The sequence below is a fragment of the Lemur catta genome, chromosome 11, assembly GCF_020740605.2.
Source record: "Lemur catta isolate mLemCat1 chromosome 11, mLemCat1.pri, whole genome shotgun sequence".
Lineage (NCBI taxonomy): Eukaryota > Metazoa > Chordata > Mammalia > Primates > Lemuridae > Lemur > Lemur catta.
In genome coordinates, this window is record NC_059138.1 from 13,100,403 (window position 1) to 13,117,726 (window position 17,324).

The 17,324-nt window shown below is 41.9% G+C and overlaps 1 protein-coding gene across 1 annotated transcript in view; it reads left to right on the forward strand.

Moving 5' to 3' along the window:
- Window positions 1–16,377, forward strand: part of KIAA1549 (KIAA1549 ortholog) — a 103,418-nt gene extending 87,041 nt beyond the window's left edge. The window contains exons 17-20 of the mRNA XM_045564137.1: window positions 2,220–2,266; window positions 8,945–9,102; window positions 13,696–13,841; window positions 15,367–16,377. Coding sequence (XP_045420093.1) covers window positions 2,220–2,266; window positions 8,945–9,102; window positions 13,696–13,841; window positions 15,367–15,570 — 555 coding nt within the window. The 3' untranslated portion in view covers window positions 15,571–16,377. The remainder of the gene's footprint in view (window positions 1–2,219; window positions 2,267–8,944; window positions 9,103–13,695; window positions 13,842–15,366) is intronic.
- The last annotated feature ends 947 nt before the right edge of the window (window positions 16,378–17,324 follow it).

A 17,324-nucleotide genomic window follows, 5' to 3' on the forward strand; every position in this document is an offset into this window, starting at 1 on the left:
GCCTCCAGTTCCCACCTGAGCCTTTGTTTACCACCTGATGACATTCTTGCTCTCTTCTGCCAGTGTGAGGGTGTTCCTTACGCATCAGTGAGTTAGGCCATGTGATAAGTGGTGTTTCTGCTTCCCTGGTGAAAGTTAAGCTGTCTCTGGAGTAGCCCTCTCCGTAGCGAGTGTGGATACCTGAGCTAAGACCCTTACAGGAAGACCTGACTGTGTGTTTGCTGTGCCTTAGGCCTATCCCAGACTCCACTAACCACGTGGCTTGCCTTCCATGCTCTGCTGGCCTGTGTTTCGTACTGAATTGAAAGAAGAGATGCATTAACATGGGATTTTTATTGACATAGCTGATTGAAACCTTCAAATCCAATCTTGTCCTTCAATTTTGTATATAGGTGTGTGACCCATCCTGCAACAGAATCATAGAAATTCTGTCATATTTTTTAAAAAACTTTTCTTGAGGGCATGCAATCTCTAGAAATATGACATCCTTTTTCTGACGACAATAGAGTTGAAATGCACTACGATAATACAACAGATAACAAGTGGACAGATATTTTTCACTGTTTTTAATTTACTTTGTCACTTAGACCTCCTGAGAGCTTGAGAGGTAAATTGATAAGCCTTGATTTTTTAAAAAATAATTTTGCATCTGAATATGTTTCAAAATTCCATGCTGTGCTGAGAGCACACAAGCCACTGTGAATAATCTTTATCCAGTGTCAGATTTCCCTTTAATTATTTAGAAAAAGAGTTGAAGCTTCTTTTCCTTTTCTTCCCCCCTTCTTCCTTGTCTTGGCTTCCGTGTCTTAGCTTGTTCTAGCTGAGCTGGGGAACTGCATCTCTGCCAAGAGGATGGGAGCAGAGAGGGTCACAAGGTGAAGGAATTTGACCACAGCTTCATATTTAATAATCCCCTCAGAATGCTATGCGTCTAGAGATCATTATATCCTCTTGGCACAAAGAAAGAGGCCCAGGGACGCCGAGTAGCTTGGCCAGTCTGTCCGACTGCAGAGCCTCTCTTTTCCCCACAAAGTAGAGATTTGTTCACAAGGGAAAATCTGGTTTGGGAGCCACAGGCAGCGCAGAGCATTGGTGAAGAGTGTGGCCTAGGGCATCTGAAAGACTTTTGGAAGAAATTGCCTAACTTCTTTGTGAGTTGGTTTCCCTCTATAAAACAGAGGTAGTGAGCACTTTTTTAGTGCTGTTGTGGGCCTGAGTTAATACTTACGTGGTGCTTAACACAAAACAGGAATTCAGTAGATGAAAGCTTGCACAGAGAAGGGTGGTGTAGTAGAGCCGCTCCAGGAGCAGGGCTGACCTCCCCTGCCTTGGAGCCCCTGGTCGTGGGCAGACCATCGAGTCAGGCTGACGGCAGCTGGGTGGACTCTATCCAGAGTTATTGTTCTGCTGAAATATCTGATTCCAAAAGAATGATTCCCCATTTTTGAAAAGAGATGTTGAAATCAGAGTCCCATGTATGTTAGGGATAGGATATGTTGACTTCCTGAGGAATGCAGCAGATTTCTTAGATAGAAGTCTCTTTAAAGCATGTTGCATATTGTTTTAGTCAAATAACACTTGGCTAGTTTGAAAAGAGTTGGTTGAAGGATGCAGGGGAGCCTTATGGAATGTAAGGGCAGGAAGATAGCTGGTCTCCTTGAAGCCAGAAAACGGTCTGAAACTGAGGTTGCCGCCTTCAGCTTTTAAGGCCTTTCTAGTTTTTTTTTTGTTCTTTCTCTTTTTACAGCATTCTACAACATGGTACAGCATCCGACAGTTTGTCACTTGAGGTATTTGAATTGCAGCTGGGCACCCACTGGATTTGGTGACATTATGGCTCTTGTTGGTAGAGACATCTGCACTGAATGTGGCCGCCTCGGCCTGCCTTTTTAACAGAAGACGCGGGTTTGCAGAGAATGAGCCTGTAGGGAAGAGCAGGCACAGGAAGGCTGTCAGTTTCTTCTGTTTTTAGTTATATTATACAAGAAAAGGAAAGCTCGAGAAATTAGTTGTGTTTTCTAAAGTCTGGTAGCCCAGTTCTCCAAACTGAAACGTGTAGCATTACTCAATGGCAGAGTGCCCCGGTAGCGTGCTGAGTTTTAATGAGAAAATAATTCCCCTGAAAGTCAATCCTGCCAACCTAAATTTATAAGTTTGCTGTTGTCACTTTATAATAAGTATTGGATATTAATCTTCATGTTCTCTTGAATCTCTTCCAGAGATATGAAGACTATGGAATGACTCCCCCATCAGGCCCATTGCCAAGGTAAGGTTTTCAGAATGAAATGTATTATTGTTTTCTCACATAGGGCTTTTTTTTAAATTTTGTAAACATTTATTTGGGCTAGTATGAGCAGATGCAAAACTCTTGAGTTTTGTATATTCTCTTGATCTAACCAGAAGATGAAGGAAAAAAGTTGGAATTTAAGTTCTGCTTCCAGTAACAACAGACTAGATAATTTAGACCAGCCCTCCTGCTGAGGACAACCGGAAAATCTGGACAAGGTATTAAAATTTTTTTAAAAAACCCTGAGAGGTAACAGGGCAGTGAAGCAGCATGGGGCCAAGATCCAGGAAACCCAGAGAGATGAGCCCTGCTTGGGGGCCACTGTTCTCCCAGAGACATCTGAGGATTTCATGAGAGGCCACTGAGAAGCCGGGCAAAGCTTATGCCAGACTCATGGAACTGGGGGTGCGAGGAGGACAGGCCCTGGTCAACACCCAGAGGTTTCGAGTTTGGACCTTAGGTGTTATACCCTAGGAATGAGGGGAATCGTGTGGAGATCAGTCCTGCAGGAACTAAAGCTCAGCTTTGAAAGGTGCTCAGGCATTGGTACCTGGCAGAAACAAGTATAAATCCCTTTTAGGGGAAGGTGATGTCACACTGGGCCTTACATTGTTGCTATGGTACATGTCTCTCTCTCTCTCTCTCCCTCTCTCTCTCTCTCTCTCTCTCTCTCTCCCTCTCCCTCTCTCCCTCTCTCCCTCTCTCTCTCTCTTTCTCCCTCTGTCACACACACACACACACACACACACACACACACACACACACACACAGAGGCATATGAGGGGAAAAGAAAATATAATTTTTTAAAAAAGAACCAGACAATAGAAATGGAACCACAGGGGATCCAGTTACTGGAGTTATCAAACAGATTTTAAAATAATTATACTGCATATGCTTAATATAAAGTTAGGGCCCATTGTCCAGGAAAGTGTAAAAGTACTAATTGATGTTAGACTGCAGTATGTCAAGGATTGTGCTGTCATTTATAGGGTAACTCACTGAAAGAGTACGAAAAGAATACCTAAATATTATAAGGAGGAATAAAATAATTTTAAAATAATCCAAAAGAAGGTAGGAAATGGGAGAAAAAAGAATATAGTATTGGCAGGGCATACAGAAAGCAGCTATAAAATGGTAGAAATCTAAATTCAAATCTATAAGTAATTACATTAAATGTGAATAACTAAATATTCCAATTAAAAGACAAAGGTTAGAGTGGATTTTAAAAACTATATTTGGCTTATGAGACACATCAAAAATACAAAGATAGAGAAAGAACATAGAAGATTTGAATAACATGATCAACTTGACCTAATTGACTTACATAGAACACTAGACTCAATAACTACGAAATGTACCTTCTTTTAAAATACATTTAAAAAATTTACCATACTCTGGGCTATAACAAATCTTAACAAATTTCAAAGAAGTGAAATCACTCAGAGTGTATTTGTTAGTCCTAGTAAAATTAAGTTAGAAACCAATAACAAAAGATAACTAGAAAATCCCTACATGTTTGCAAATTAATCAGTACCCTTCTAAAATAACCCCTGATACACTGAAGAAATCACAGTGGAAATTAAAACATAACCTAAAATGAATAGCAATGAAAATGCAGCATATCAAAAGTTGTGGGATGCAGCTATAGTAGTGTTTAGGGGGGAATTTATTGCCTTAAATGAATATATTTGGAAAGAAAAATGACTGAAAATCAGTGATCTAAGAACCCTACTCAAGATGTAAAAAAAAAAGAAGATCCAATTAAACTTGAAGTAGAAGGAAGGAAATAATAAAAATAATGATATATAAATTAATGAAATAGAAAATAAATACCACATCAGAGAGGATTAATAAAGCCAAAAATTAGTTCTTTGAAAACTAATAAAAGCGATAAACTTCTGGCAAGCTTGACCAAATAATCTGTATAACAAATTATCAATAAGAAGAATGGAAAGGACACATTAATCCAGATTTCATAGACATTAAAAAGATTTAGCTGGGTGTGGTGTCTCATGCCTACAATCCCAGCCATTCAGGAGGCTGAGGAGGGAGGATTGCTTTGAGGTCTGGAGTTTGAGACTGGCTTGGGCAACATAGTGGGACCTCTTTCTTAAAAGAAGTAAAAATTAGCTGGGCATGCACCTCTAGTCCCAGCTACTTAGGAAGCTGAGGTAGGAGGATCACTTGAGCCCAGGAGTTTGAGGATGCAGTGAGCTATGATCACTCCATTGCACTTCAGCTTGGGTTACAGAGCAACATTCTGGGTCTAAAAAAAAGAAAAGAAAAAGGATTTTATGAATACATTTTCATTCATAAATTTGAAATGGAAAAATTCCTAGAAAGAGAAAACCTGAATAGTCATATAACTATTTTAAAAATGGAAATCACTATTAAAATTCTACCCACAAGGAAAACTCCAGGCCCAGCTGGCTTAAACAGTGAATTCTGCCAAACACTGAAGGAGGAAAGGTGCCAGTGTTATACAAACTCTCCCAAGAAACAGAAAAAAGGGAGAACACTCCCCAACTCATTGTGTGAGGCCAGGATCACTGTGATGCCAAGGACAAGGACAAGAGTGCAAGGAAGAAAACATTAAGGGCCAGTTTCTCATGAACCTAGATGTGAAAAATCAGAAAGTAAACATCAGTGAACATCTCTGGCAATATGTACAAAAGGATATCACATTACAACCAAGTTGGATTTATTCCAGCAATGCAAGGGTGATTTAGCATTTAAAAAATCAAGCTGTGTAATTAATTTATCACTTCAAGGAGAATAAAGGAGGAAAATCTTCTCCTTTCAATAGATATAGCATGTGATAAAATTCAACATCCATTCATGGTAAAAATCTTAGTAAACAAAGAATAGGAGTGAACTTCTCTATTCTGATAAAAGGCATCTTGGCAAATATTACTTAATGGTGAAAGGCGAAAGCTTTCCCTCTGAGAGCAGGAGTGAGGCAGAGGTGCCTGTTCACATTACTTCTATTCAGGACTGCCCTGGAGGTCCTAGCCAGTGTAACAAGGCAAGGAAAAGAAACAAACAAAAGTAAGGAATTCAAAGAAAGAAGTAATACTGTTATTATTCACAGATGATTATAATTTTGTATTAGCAAATCCTAAAGTGTCAACACATTAGTTGTTAGAATTAAGGGAATTTAACAAGATCACTAAATAGTAGGACACCTAAACTGCAAGGTAACTGGATATAAGATCAATGTACAAAAATATGTTTTATTTCTGTATATAAGCAACAAACAAAAAAGAAATTTTCAGAGGTGCCACTTAAAGTAGCATTCAGAAATATAAAACACCTCAGAATAAATCTAACCAAAGATGTTTAAGGCCTCTAAAGAAAGATATTCATGGATTGGACAACTCAATTTTTTAAAATGTCAGTTCTCCCCAAGTGATCTGTACATTTAATGCAATTCCATTCAAAATCCCAACAGTTTTTTTTAAATATATGTAAACTAACAAGCTGATTCTAAAATTTACGTGGACATGCAAAGGTCAAGAATAGCCAAGATGCTTTGAGAAAGAAGAATAAGGTGTTAGGACTATTTTAAGTGCTGTAAATTACTGTTGAGTAATTAAGATGGTTCACTACTGCTATGAGGCTAGACAAGTACACCAATACACTACATGTGTGTCGACATTGGTTTATTACAAAGACAGCATTGTAGTAAAACAGTGAATCACAGAAATCAAACCCACTATCCCCTCGATGACCAGAAGACACACGGCAGTAGGAATATTATAAGTTTCCTACTTACTTTTACTATTACTTTTCTTTATACTTCCTCATTTTCAGAGGGGTTTCTTTGTTTTTCCCCAGCCTTCCTCCCCTACCCAGGCACTGCTGTGTGGTCCAAAGTAAAAAAGGTAGAAGCGGCAAGGGGAGCTCAGGTGATGCAGTGCAGAAGTTAGAGGTATGGGGGACCCTGTGACCTGGTTTGCTCAGGGTAGTCCCAGTCATTAGTAGATTTCACTCTCAAAGTGTTCTGGGGCTGAGCACGGTGGCTCATGCCTGTAGTCCTACCACCTTGGGAGGCCGAGGTAGGCGGATCCCTTGAGCTCAGGAGTTTGAGACCAGTCCGAGCAAGAGCAAGACCCTGTCTCTATTAAAAATAGAAAAATTAGCTGGGCGTTATGGCACGCTCCTTTAGTCCCAGCTATTTGGGAGGCTGAGGCAGGAGGATCACCTGGGCCCAGGAGTTTGAGGTTGCTGTGAGCTATGGTGACGCCACGGCACTCTACCCGGGGCTACAGAGTGAGACTCTGTCTGAAAAAAAAAAAAAGTGTTTCGGGATGGACACTAAATCTTATGATTACCCAAGTTAAAGGAGTCTAGAGTATCTGAGCACACAGTGTAGGATAAAGGTGACACAAATGTAGTGCGTGGGGCAAGGAGGAAGAATTAAGTGAAGGGCCAGAGCTAGTTGGTGAGTGGATGGTCCAGGGACTGTGGCCCCAATTCCAGATCTTGAAGGAGGAGCTGGCTTCACGTTAAGCTCTTAGATCTGCAAAGTCAGAGATGACAGACATCTCCCTTCTGAGGCCAATCTAAAACAACAGCAGTTATTTAAAGAGTGTAATATAGATAGTCTGGGTTTCAGTTTATGAGATATACTTCAGAAACAACACCATAGAATAAGTGCCAGTCTCCTTCTCACTAAACTGGCTTGATCTGTTTCACTGTCATTTGCATAGGGCTGTAGTGGACTCTAACCCCTTTTTATTCTTGAATTTCTTGAGAATGGTTCTCAGGGTGGGGTCTTTGAGGCCCTTTGAGGGAGGTCTATGAGGTCAAAACTATTTTTGTAGTATTATTAAGACGTTATTTGCCCTTTTTCACTACGTTGACACTTGCACTGAGGTGCAGAGCACTGGTGGGCGAGGCTGCCGGCCCGGGGTGAGCGTCAGGGCAGTGCCGGGTTGTGTGGGCAGCGATGGTAGTCCTCACTGCTGTGTGATCACAGTTTGAGAAACATGCCAGTTTTATGTTAGCACGTCCTTGATGAAGTAGTAAAGATTATTAATTTTATTAAACCTAGACTCTCGAGTCTTTAACAGTCTGTGTGACAACAGAGGAACTACATATAAAGCATTTCTGCTGAACATAGGATTTTGAAGGCAAAGCCCTGGCTCCATCGAGTTGAGACTGAACTAACTGCTTTTGTGCTTTTGACTTGAACAAACAACTGACAGACTTGAGTGTTTGGCAGACATTGTCTCGAAAATGAACAGAGTGAGCCTGTTACTTCAAGAAAAACAACTGACAGTATTTGGTGGTAATGATAAAATTGAGCTTTCAAGTGAAAATTTGAATTTTGGAAACTTTTGTCAGCTGTAGTGAACTTAACAGCTTCCCAGTACCTAAAGACTTTTCTATTAATAGATGAACTCAGTGATGATATTAGTGAATGGGATTTTTTGAGACTGCAAAATGAGATGTAACAATATCGAGGTCTGCATTAACTCAGTGAACTAGTATTTTCCAAATGACAGATGTCATAAAATCATACACGGGTTAAAGATCCATTCAAAGTGTAACATAGAGCCGTGGGTTTTAATGTAACGGAGTATGAAAAGTTCATCAACATTGTCTCAGATTTCACGTTGCAACTAACCCCTAAGGAGCTACCACTTGTCAAGTGAAGGTGTGGTATCAAGAAGAATATCTGAAATATTCTTTGAATACTATCTGAAAAGGCTATTAAAGTACTCCTTCCTTTTCCATCTATACATTTTCTGTGAGGGAGTATTTTCTTCCTAAAATAGCACATGGCAACTGATTGAATGCAAAGTATGTGAGAATCCAGGTACCTTCTATTAAGGAAATTTGAACAAAATATAAAAGAGGGCCACTCTTCTCACTAAGTTTTTTGAGTGGGGCAATTGGAGAATTTAGTTAATTTCATGAAAAATGTTATGTTAATATGTAATATGTTTATATTGTTATTTTTTAATGAATTCTTAAAATAAGTATTTAAAAATTTCTCAGTTTTAATTCCTAATATGGTGAATATTGGTAGATATTAATATAATCCACATAAATAAAAGCTCATTGGGAGTCCTTGGTAATTTTATGAGTAGAACAGCATCTGGAAACCAAAAGGTTTGAGAAGCGCTTTGGAACACTGGTTCACCAGGCAGCAGGATCATCACTGAGGAGTTTTAAAAATTGCCAGTGTCTGGGTCCCACCTCTGGAGATTCTGAGTTTGTCCGGGTGTGGCATGGGCATCCCGTGCTCACGTTTTCCCTGGGTGCTGCTGACATGCAGCAGGGTGACGGCCACAGCGTTAGCCAGAGGCTAGAGATGAACAGGCCCTGCAACCTTAGCTGTGCCTCTGTTTGGTCTGGAAGGTAAAGCATTTCTTCCAATTTTTTTAAATGGAAAAAATGTATCCAGTTGCCGGACTGAGATCGGTCAGCGTCAGCCATACTCTAGGCGCTGGAGATGGGGCGGTGAGCAAATGGAAGCAAATAAAAGTCTCAGCCCTCAGGAGGCATGAGAAACGGCTCCCGGCCTTCCAGGAGAGGAGATGGTTGAGCAGGTGGACGAATGAGTCTCCCCCTGCTGTGGTGCTGAGGGCCTCAGAACACCTGGGAGCCGGGCGCGGACTCTGATGCTCGCGTGTGCTCCGTCTGCAGGCCGAGTCTCGGCCCCGGTTTACTGCAGTCTTCCGAGCTGCCACCTCCCGAGTCCCAGCAGCCGCAGGCAGCGGCCGAAGCTCCATTTGCTGCCCGCGGGATCTACGCTGAGGAGATGCCGTCAGTGGCCCGGCCTCGCCCTGTCGGGGGCACCACAGGTACACGTGGCTGTTCAGCTTGCATTTCTGAGCTGTAGGACATTCGCTTTTTAGCTAAATTGGGAAAGATAACATGTTAGACTTTCTGGAGCATTCGTGTCCAGCATGCAGCAGCCTCTTCCCCTGGTCAGAGCTGTTGTCCCTCCGATCCTGGCAGAGTGGAGGCAGGGGCGGTGGGAAGCGCAGCGTGCCTGAGGTCCCCAAGGCTGGCATCTGCCTATCTGCCTCTTCACGAGGAATTCACAGCACGCTTCGTGCAGAAGAAGCATTTCTAAATCCTTACAGTAAACTGGATGATCTGTCCGAGCACTTGGTGTGGCATGAAAACGCGTTTGTTTTAAAGAAGGTGCTTTTCCAGCTTGTAACGAACAAGTGTCAGAGTTGCTGGACAGTCACTGGAGGGAGATTTTTGTTTTCTTTGGTCACTTCTGGGAGGGCACAGCCGCTGTTTCCTCCTTCTACCTTTGTTAGTGTCGTCTCCTTCCCTTTTTTGACTTCCCTGTCATTTTTTCCTGCCCCGTGCCTGAGTCTTGTCTCCCCTGCTGCCACATGCATGGGCAGAGTCCACGGTGCAGGGCCTGCGGGAAGCCGGTGGCCACGGTGGTACTGTTCTCTTCTCTGCTCATTCAAGCCCCGATTAAAAGAATTGCCTTAGCATCACTCCTGGTAACCAGGGCAGCTTTCACCTGATAATGCAACACTGAAAGATCACATTTTCTGAAGTGATCTTCTAATCACCTTTCCATTTTTATGTCTTTGCACCAGCTTTTTTTTTTTTTTTTTTACTTTTAGTATTTAGTATTACCCTTTGGAATTCGGATGAATGTTTTTTTGGAGAGCTCTGTCACCTGGGCTAGTGTGCAATGGTGCCATCATAGTTCACTGCAACCTCAGACTCCTGGGCTCAAGCAATCCTCCCTCCTCAGCCTCTTGAGTAACTGGGACTACAGACATGCGCCACCACACCCAGCTAGTTTTTTCTGTTTTTCGTGGAGACAGGGTCTAGCTCTTACTCAGACTGGTCTCGAACTCCTGACCTCAAGTGATCCTCCTGCCTTGGCCTCCCAGAGTGCTAGGATTACAGGTGTGAGCCACCGCGCCCAGCCTTGTGTTAATTGTTGAACCCAGAACAAATCCTCCTCAAGTTCAGTGGATGCTTGATGTTCGTGAGCAATTTGTCCTGAGGTCTCTGTAAATCCCCAGATTTTCAAATATAACTCTAGTTTACAATTGATTTCCCTAATAAGTCCAACAGAAGTGTTAAGTGGAGCATCGAAGAGACTCCTTCCAGACACATAGTAAGGGCACTTGCTTACTTGTAGGTTGACAAGTAGTGCCAGGCACTACTTAGGCTTAGCAGAGATTCTTGTATGGCAGGTGTCTGGGATTCAAACTTGTACCTCCAAATTACAAATTACTCCTTTATTTCATAAAACTTCAACTCACGAATAGTTGATACTATAAGAGCTAGTAATTTGGGAATGCTGTTCAGTGTTCCTAAAAGATCTACGTAGTTTAAGATCCAGAGCTCTGTTTCTTGTAAAGCTCTGACACGTTGAAAAATTCATAAAGTTTGTTATCATCTTACTGTATTTTATTACAAAAGCTCAAAGTCGCTTGTTTATTTCCCCCATTCATTTCTTCACCCTCCTTTTTGAAAACTGAAACTTTAATGAGAGGAACCATTACATGTTCAATAATTAATTTTGCTATTTTCTAACTTTCTGGAGAATATACACCTTTATAATGTCATCAAGAAAGTAGTTTAGTTCATACTGGATGGGAGCCTAAGGGAAAAAAAAAGTAGTTTAGGCTAATTCCAAATTTGCAATAATTGGTGTGTATTTTTCCATTATGATCTTCTAGGAGGTTCTTGCATTTTGCATTGCCTGTTAGCTAACAAAATAAATAACGTACCCTGATATCCTATAGGATTTTCCATACTTCACAGGTGCTTTGTTTTGCAGTGAGTCTTGTTTCTCCTGTTAATTGTTGTGTATTTGAACCTTGCTGCACAGCATATATCCTAAACAAAATTCAGATGTACTAATTTTTAATTAAAAAATCTAGAAGAATATAGAAGTTGTACGTATCAAACATTGGAAAGTTACTTTTTAATAATTTCTAATAATAGCTGAAATTATGTAAACATTTGTAATGGAAAATGCTAAGATCTATTAGAAGAGTTACCTTTTTGACTGTAGAAAATTATCAAACGTGTGTGTCTAAAAATGACCAAAAAGGAAATAGTACCTAGGGAAAATTTACAAGAGACTATGACCAGGAGGTATTTGTATTATAGAGGATAGCTCATATAAATCGATAAAAGGGTGAACCGGAAAAGATCAGTGGGCAAAGGACGGGAAGAAAGAATTCAACAAGAGAAATATATATGTGTGTGTAGCGTATAAAAGTAAACATAGGGAAAAGGCCCAATTTTGAAAATGATTTAAAAATGCAGATTAAACCCACAGTGGGGTACCATTTCAATCATGAAATTATTTTTATGATAATGTCGTATGGTAAAATTAGCATATTCTTCATCTGTACAATGGGGATATATTACTACTTACCTCCTGAGGTGATTTGGCTGATTGAAGAAGATGACAGGTATAAAGTGCTCAAAATAGTACCTGGTGTGTCATAAACTTTCATTACGTATTAGCTGCCATTATTATTATCACTGTTATATTATTCCCAGTGGTGTTATAAATCATTAAACTTTGGAAAGCAGTTTAGCGGTAGGACTTGTGGAGCCTTTGATTTGGTAATTTCACTTCTGGGAACCCAGGCTCATGCTCTCCCTAAAATCCAAAATAATGGGGGAAAACTACGTATGCCAAGATGTTTATCACAGCATTATTTATAATCACAAAAAATTATTAGCTCCCCTAAATACCCAGTGATAAGTGTATCCAAGAGTAAATTGTGAAGCTATTTAAAACAGAGAGAGCCAGGTGCAGAAGCTCACACCTGTAATCCCAGCACTGGGATGATCGACTGAGGCTAGGAGTTCAAGACCAGCCTGGGCAACATAGCAAGACCCCATTTCTAAAAAAAAAAAAAAAAAAAAAATTTTAATTAGCTGGGCGTGGTGGTGCATGCCTGTAGTCTTAGCTACTTTGGAGGCTGAGGCAGGAAGATCACTTGAGCCCAGGACTCCAGCCTGGACAGAGAGACCTGTCTCTCAAAATGAATGAATGAACGAATATAAGTCATAAAAAACAGAAAGGGAGAATTTAAGATTTACCATTTGCCTCCTATGTGTTTGACACTTGATGTATTTTATCTCTTTTAATTCTTGAAATAACCCTTTGAGGTGGATTTGTATCCCCGCTGGAAAAGTACAGGGTCTGTCGGGGCTCAGCAGGAGCAGTAGCCAGTGGCTCAGGGTCACACGGCGTGGGCAGCCGAGCTGGGATGCAGCTTGCTGGGCTCGATGCTGAATCATAGGAGAAGCCTGTGCTGTATTGTTAAGTGAACAAAGCAGGATGTAAAATCATGTTGGAATTATGATTCCAACTACTCTTGTGGTTTAACACAAAAGGTGTGCTTTCCTCCCTGTGCGGTTGTTTGAAGCTTTGGAAACAATGGGGAACATTGTGTAGCGTTTGTAGCTCTTTGCGGATTTGCTCAAACGGTGTCTGTGGGCAAGCAGCACTGCTAGCCCTGATGATTTTTTAATATGACCAGAGGTTTGCAGTAACTGACAAGTGCTCCAGTAGATTGCATTGCTCTGGCCAGAGCCTGGAGAGTTTTCCTGACCTTTAGTTACCGTTATATGTCCAAATAAAATTGTTGAGGAGTTCTTTTTTTTTAATGCAGTTGATTAATTAGGTTGTTAATTAGACAACTGGAGTAGGAGTACACTTAAGGATGGAAGAGGCTGCCTCCTGTGCCTCTGTGAATGCTCATGGCCTTTGCAGTACCAGTCTGAGCATCACGAGTGAACTTGATCTTAGGAATGTTTGGCAATAAGTATTCTGTTTCACAGTGCTTAAAGGTCACTGTTTCCTCCCTTAATTTGCAGTATAGGGATATTTTCCATATGCCACAAGTTGATGAGGGAGAAAAATATTGTTTGGTGCCTGGCTTTCATAGGGACACGGGGCTGCAGATGTAGGAGAATCAGCTTCGAGAGTCCTCTGGCTTTGCCATCAGGATACCTCACCCGTGAGGCTGGGCTGGTGGTTTGACTTGTACTGTAGCTAAGTTATGGAAATAATATGAGTGTCATGAAAAGTACTTCAATGTTCTGAATTCAAATGAATATATACCCTGTCTTTTAAGAAAAAAAAGCATATCGAATATCCAGCTCCTTGTGAATCTCAAAGCCACAAGCAGGAAGGAGCTGGGCTTCAGATTCATGACTATTAACCTCTGTATTAAAAGAAAATAAAAGCCCAGGAACCAAGATCTTAACCATCTGTTTTTTGTAAGTGTCATTTCTGGACATAGAATTGGTGCCCTGTTTGAACAGTGTCCGCCACCCTTGCCCTAACCGGAGTGCAGTGGTCAGAGCTGACGGGTCCTGGTCAGCAGCCTCGCTCTCCTGCAGATGCTGACCGGGCCTCTCCACCGTGTTCCTTCCAGGCTCCCAGATCCAGCACCTGACGCAGGTGGGAATTGCTAGCAGAATCGGAGCTCAGCCGGTGGAAATCCCACCCAGCAGAGGCGGCCAGTACGGGGGCCCGGGCTGGCCTTCCTACGGAGAGGATGAAGCAGGGCGGAGAGAAGCCGTGAGTATCTTGCGTTTAAGCATTCAGACATAATCACTTAATTCATCTGCTTCTGCTTTGGGGATCCCTTTTTGACACCTACATTAAAAAAATTTTTAATCGCCTTCGCTTCCTCCCCCTTGTTTGTGTTTTTGCTCACAGTTTTTAGCATCTGCTTTTTGGGAAATATATAGTTTTTCTTGAGGCAGATTTCAGACTTTAGTGAATTTGAACCTGTAGGTGACTGAAATCTGGACGTTGTCCTCAGTGTGATTGCCACGTAAATATCCATGATCTGACATCCCATTTGTGCCTCCCTGTGAGCTTATTAGCGTCATTTGCATTATGACCACCTTGAGTAGGTGACTGTATAACAAGCACACAGTTGGGAGCATTTTAAGGCACATGTTGTTTTTTTGAGGCTTCTAATCACTCACTCAATATAGACACAGGTTATTTCTACAAGGGTTTTCATTCATTTTTCTCTAAAATTTTATATCCTTGGGGGATAAGTTAATGAAATTTGAAAATACAAACCAAAATGTTACCTTTTGTTTTATCCGTGTGCTGCAGCTTTCATTGCATTTCCGTGCCTTTGCATTTCCATGCCTTTCGTGGCTGGATGCTCTCACTCAGTGAGAGGAAATTAACTTTTGAATGTGAGTTTTTCCTAAAAGAAACATTGTTATAGGCTGAGGTATCTGCTCTAAGTTTGCTGCCATTTTTCATTTTTTTTGGCCTGCCTTGTGCCCCACTCAGCTTCATGAGGTGTTTGGGTTTCCCTCAAACCCCATGATGCTCGCCTTGAAGTGCCTCTCGATCTGTTAGGAGAAGTGAAATGCAGAATAACCTAGGGCTGGAATGCCATGTTTATCTCGCTGATAACTTGCCCTTAGCATAGTTTTTTTAGTAACCAGATTTAGTACTCTTACGTGTAAATGTAAAGAGAGATTTTTTTCCCCCACTGGAAAAAATGTGAAAAAAACCACCGAAAAGTGTAATAATTCTCGTCAACCTAATGCCAAATCTGTGTGCTGCAAATGTCAGCAAGACGATTGTATGCTTTAGTGCAGATAACCTGCTAAAGACAAGGCTCTACAGAGACAGAAGACAGACAGCAGTTAGATACAGTGGAGAATGGCTTTGTAGTCTTGTTTGGGGTCTGTGGTCACAGTATGTGCTCACATGCACACCCTCTCTGAGCTCCATCCCACGGCAAAGGCGGCTGTTCCCCTTGTCAGTCCTTTTTCCGGGGTCGCCTACCTCCTTTAGGTCTCAGGTGTCCCCATCTGGCCTTTCGCCTCCATGGGGTCCTCCGGCCTCCCTCCCGCGTGCAGCAGCACAGGGCGTGGGCAGTAGGGGCCCTGTTGGGGCTCTGAGATGTTGGGTGGGAGATGGGCGGAGGTAGCCCTGGGGGCGTTTCCCAGTGCCAGTTTGAATTTGATTTTCCTGCTTGTTTTCACTTAGGAAGTACAGTAACATTTGCCATGTTTTTCAGACACACATGCTCGGACATCAAGAATATTCTTCTTCACCGCTGTTTCAGGTGCCAAGGACTTCAGGCAGGGAGCCCTCAGCTCCTCCTGGGAACCTCCCCCGAGGGCTGCAGGGCCCCAGCCTGGGCTACCCCACCAGCTCCACAGAAGACCTCCAGCCCGGCCACTCCTCAGCCTCTCTCATCAAAGCGATCCGCGAGGAGCTCCTCCGGCTGTCGCAGAAACAGAGCACCGTGCAGAACTTCCATAGCTGATCGGGCTCACCTGCAGATTTGCCAAGTATCCGCTTCCCGTGGAAGCAAGACCAAAAGGAAATCAACTGAGTGGGTGTTTTTCAGAAGAATTAGCATCTCCTGGGCAAGCTGCCCAAGTAAGGGAGCAAGTTGCTATTTTAGAAGATGCCATAAGTCACGTGACAGCTCATGATCCTTTTACTGTGTTGGCAATTTTGTGACCACTTGGGTTCAGGTGAAAGTTATGTACTTTGGGCAAAAGCCGGCAGCACTTCACGAAACAAAACCCAAACCCAAGCTAACAAAATTACTAAATTAGTCCCCTTTTTAAAGGCAGAACATTAAAATGTGTAGATGGTATAAGGATTAAAGGAATCACGTGTTTCCGTGGGATACAGTCTGATGTGTACGATGAACCTGCTGCTTTGTTTTCTGAGAAAAGAGATTTGAAGACATTTTATTAACAACTTGATTTCCCTCTTTTACTCCATAGGAACTTATTTTAATAGTAACATTGACAGCAAGAATACTAAGACTGTTTGGGAATTTTAAAAAGCTACTAGTGAGAAACCAAATGGCAGGTTGTAGAGCCTGATGACTCCAAACGAAGCCATCACTGCATTCTTCCTCCTCCTCCTTCTTCTGGTGCTACAGCTCCAAGGGCCCCTTCACCTTACGTCTGAGATGCAAGTTTGGCTTTTCCAGTGGAAGAATATGTTGAAGGTTTCATTTTCTTCTAGGGGAAAAAAAAATCCTCCCAAACAGGGGAAAAAGCTTAATATTTATTTGGTTATTCAAAATACATAACATATCCAAGTTCAGATTTACGTTCTTTAATCGTATTTGCTGTTTGCTGATTGGGCACGTGCGACTCCTGGGAGCATCGTCTTTCAGCACCTGTGTTAAGGCCAGTCCTGTGGAATGAGGCTTTGAAGAGGTCCTAACTGATCCCTGCACTTTGCTGGTGATTTGCTCACAAATTCTGTTGGAATGAGAAATCTTATGTAAGCAAAATTATTTATAAAAGTTCCTAGGACCACCAAATTCTCATGGCTGCATCCCTAGTAATCACATTCCCTGTGTTCAAGACCTGGAAATGCAGTTGAGTTCAGCTCAGCCTCTCTGTAATGGATCAAGAAATGTAAAGAAGAGCTTTGAGACCACAAGAAAAAGGAGAGAGTTGCTTCCCATGTCTGATTTTATTGTGCTGTTACTGTGTTGAGTGACTGTTAAAACTATCTTAGCCACTTTGGGTTTGAGAGAAGGGATCATCTCTGTTAAGATCTACTCCTGCAGTAAGCATTTCCCCACGTCCCAAATTGTAGCAAGAAAGATAGCCACAAGGGCCGTTCTGTTTTCTGGTGCCTGAGTGAAACTCAGAAGAAAAGCAGGCTTAGATAAGAGATTTGCACTATGAACCTCTTTTTATTAGATCAACTAATACAGTCATGCATTGCTTAATGACGGGGATACGTTCTGAGAAATGTGTCCATAAGCAATTTCATCATTGTGCGAACAGCAAAGTGTACTTGCACAAACCTACATGGTACGGCCTACTGCACACCTAGTCTATTTGGTATGGCCTTTACTCCCAGGGCACACACCTGTACAGCATGTTACTGTACTGAATACCATAGGCAATTGTAACACAGTGGTAAGTATTCGTGTATCTAAACATAAGGTACAGTAAGAATACGGTGTTATAATCCTATGGGACCACCATCATATATGCGGTCCACTGTTGGCCAAAACATCGTGATGTGGTGCATGACTAT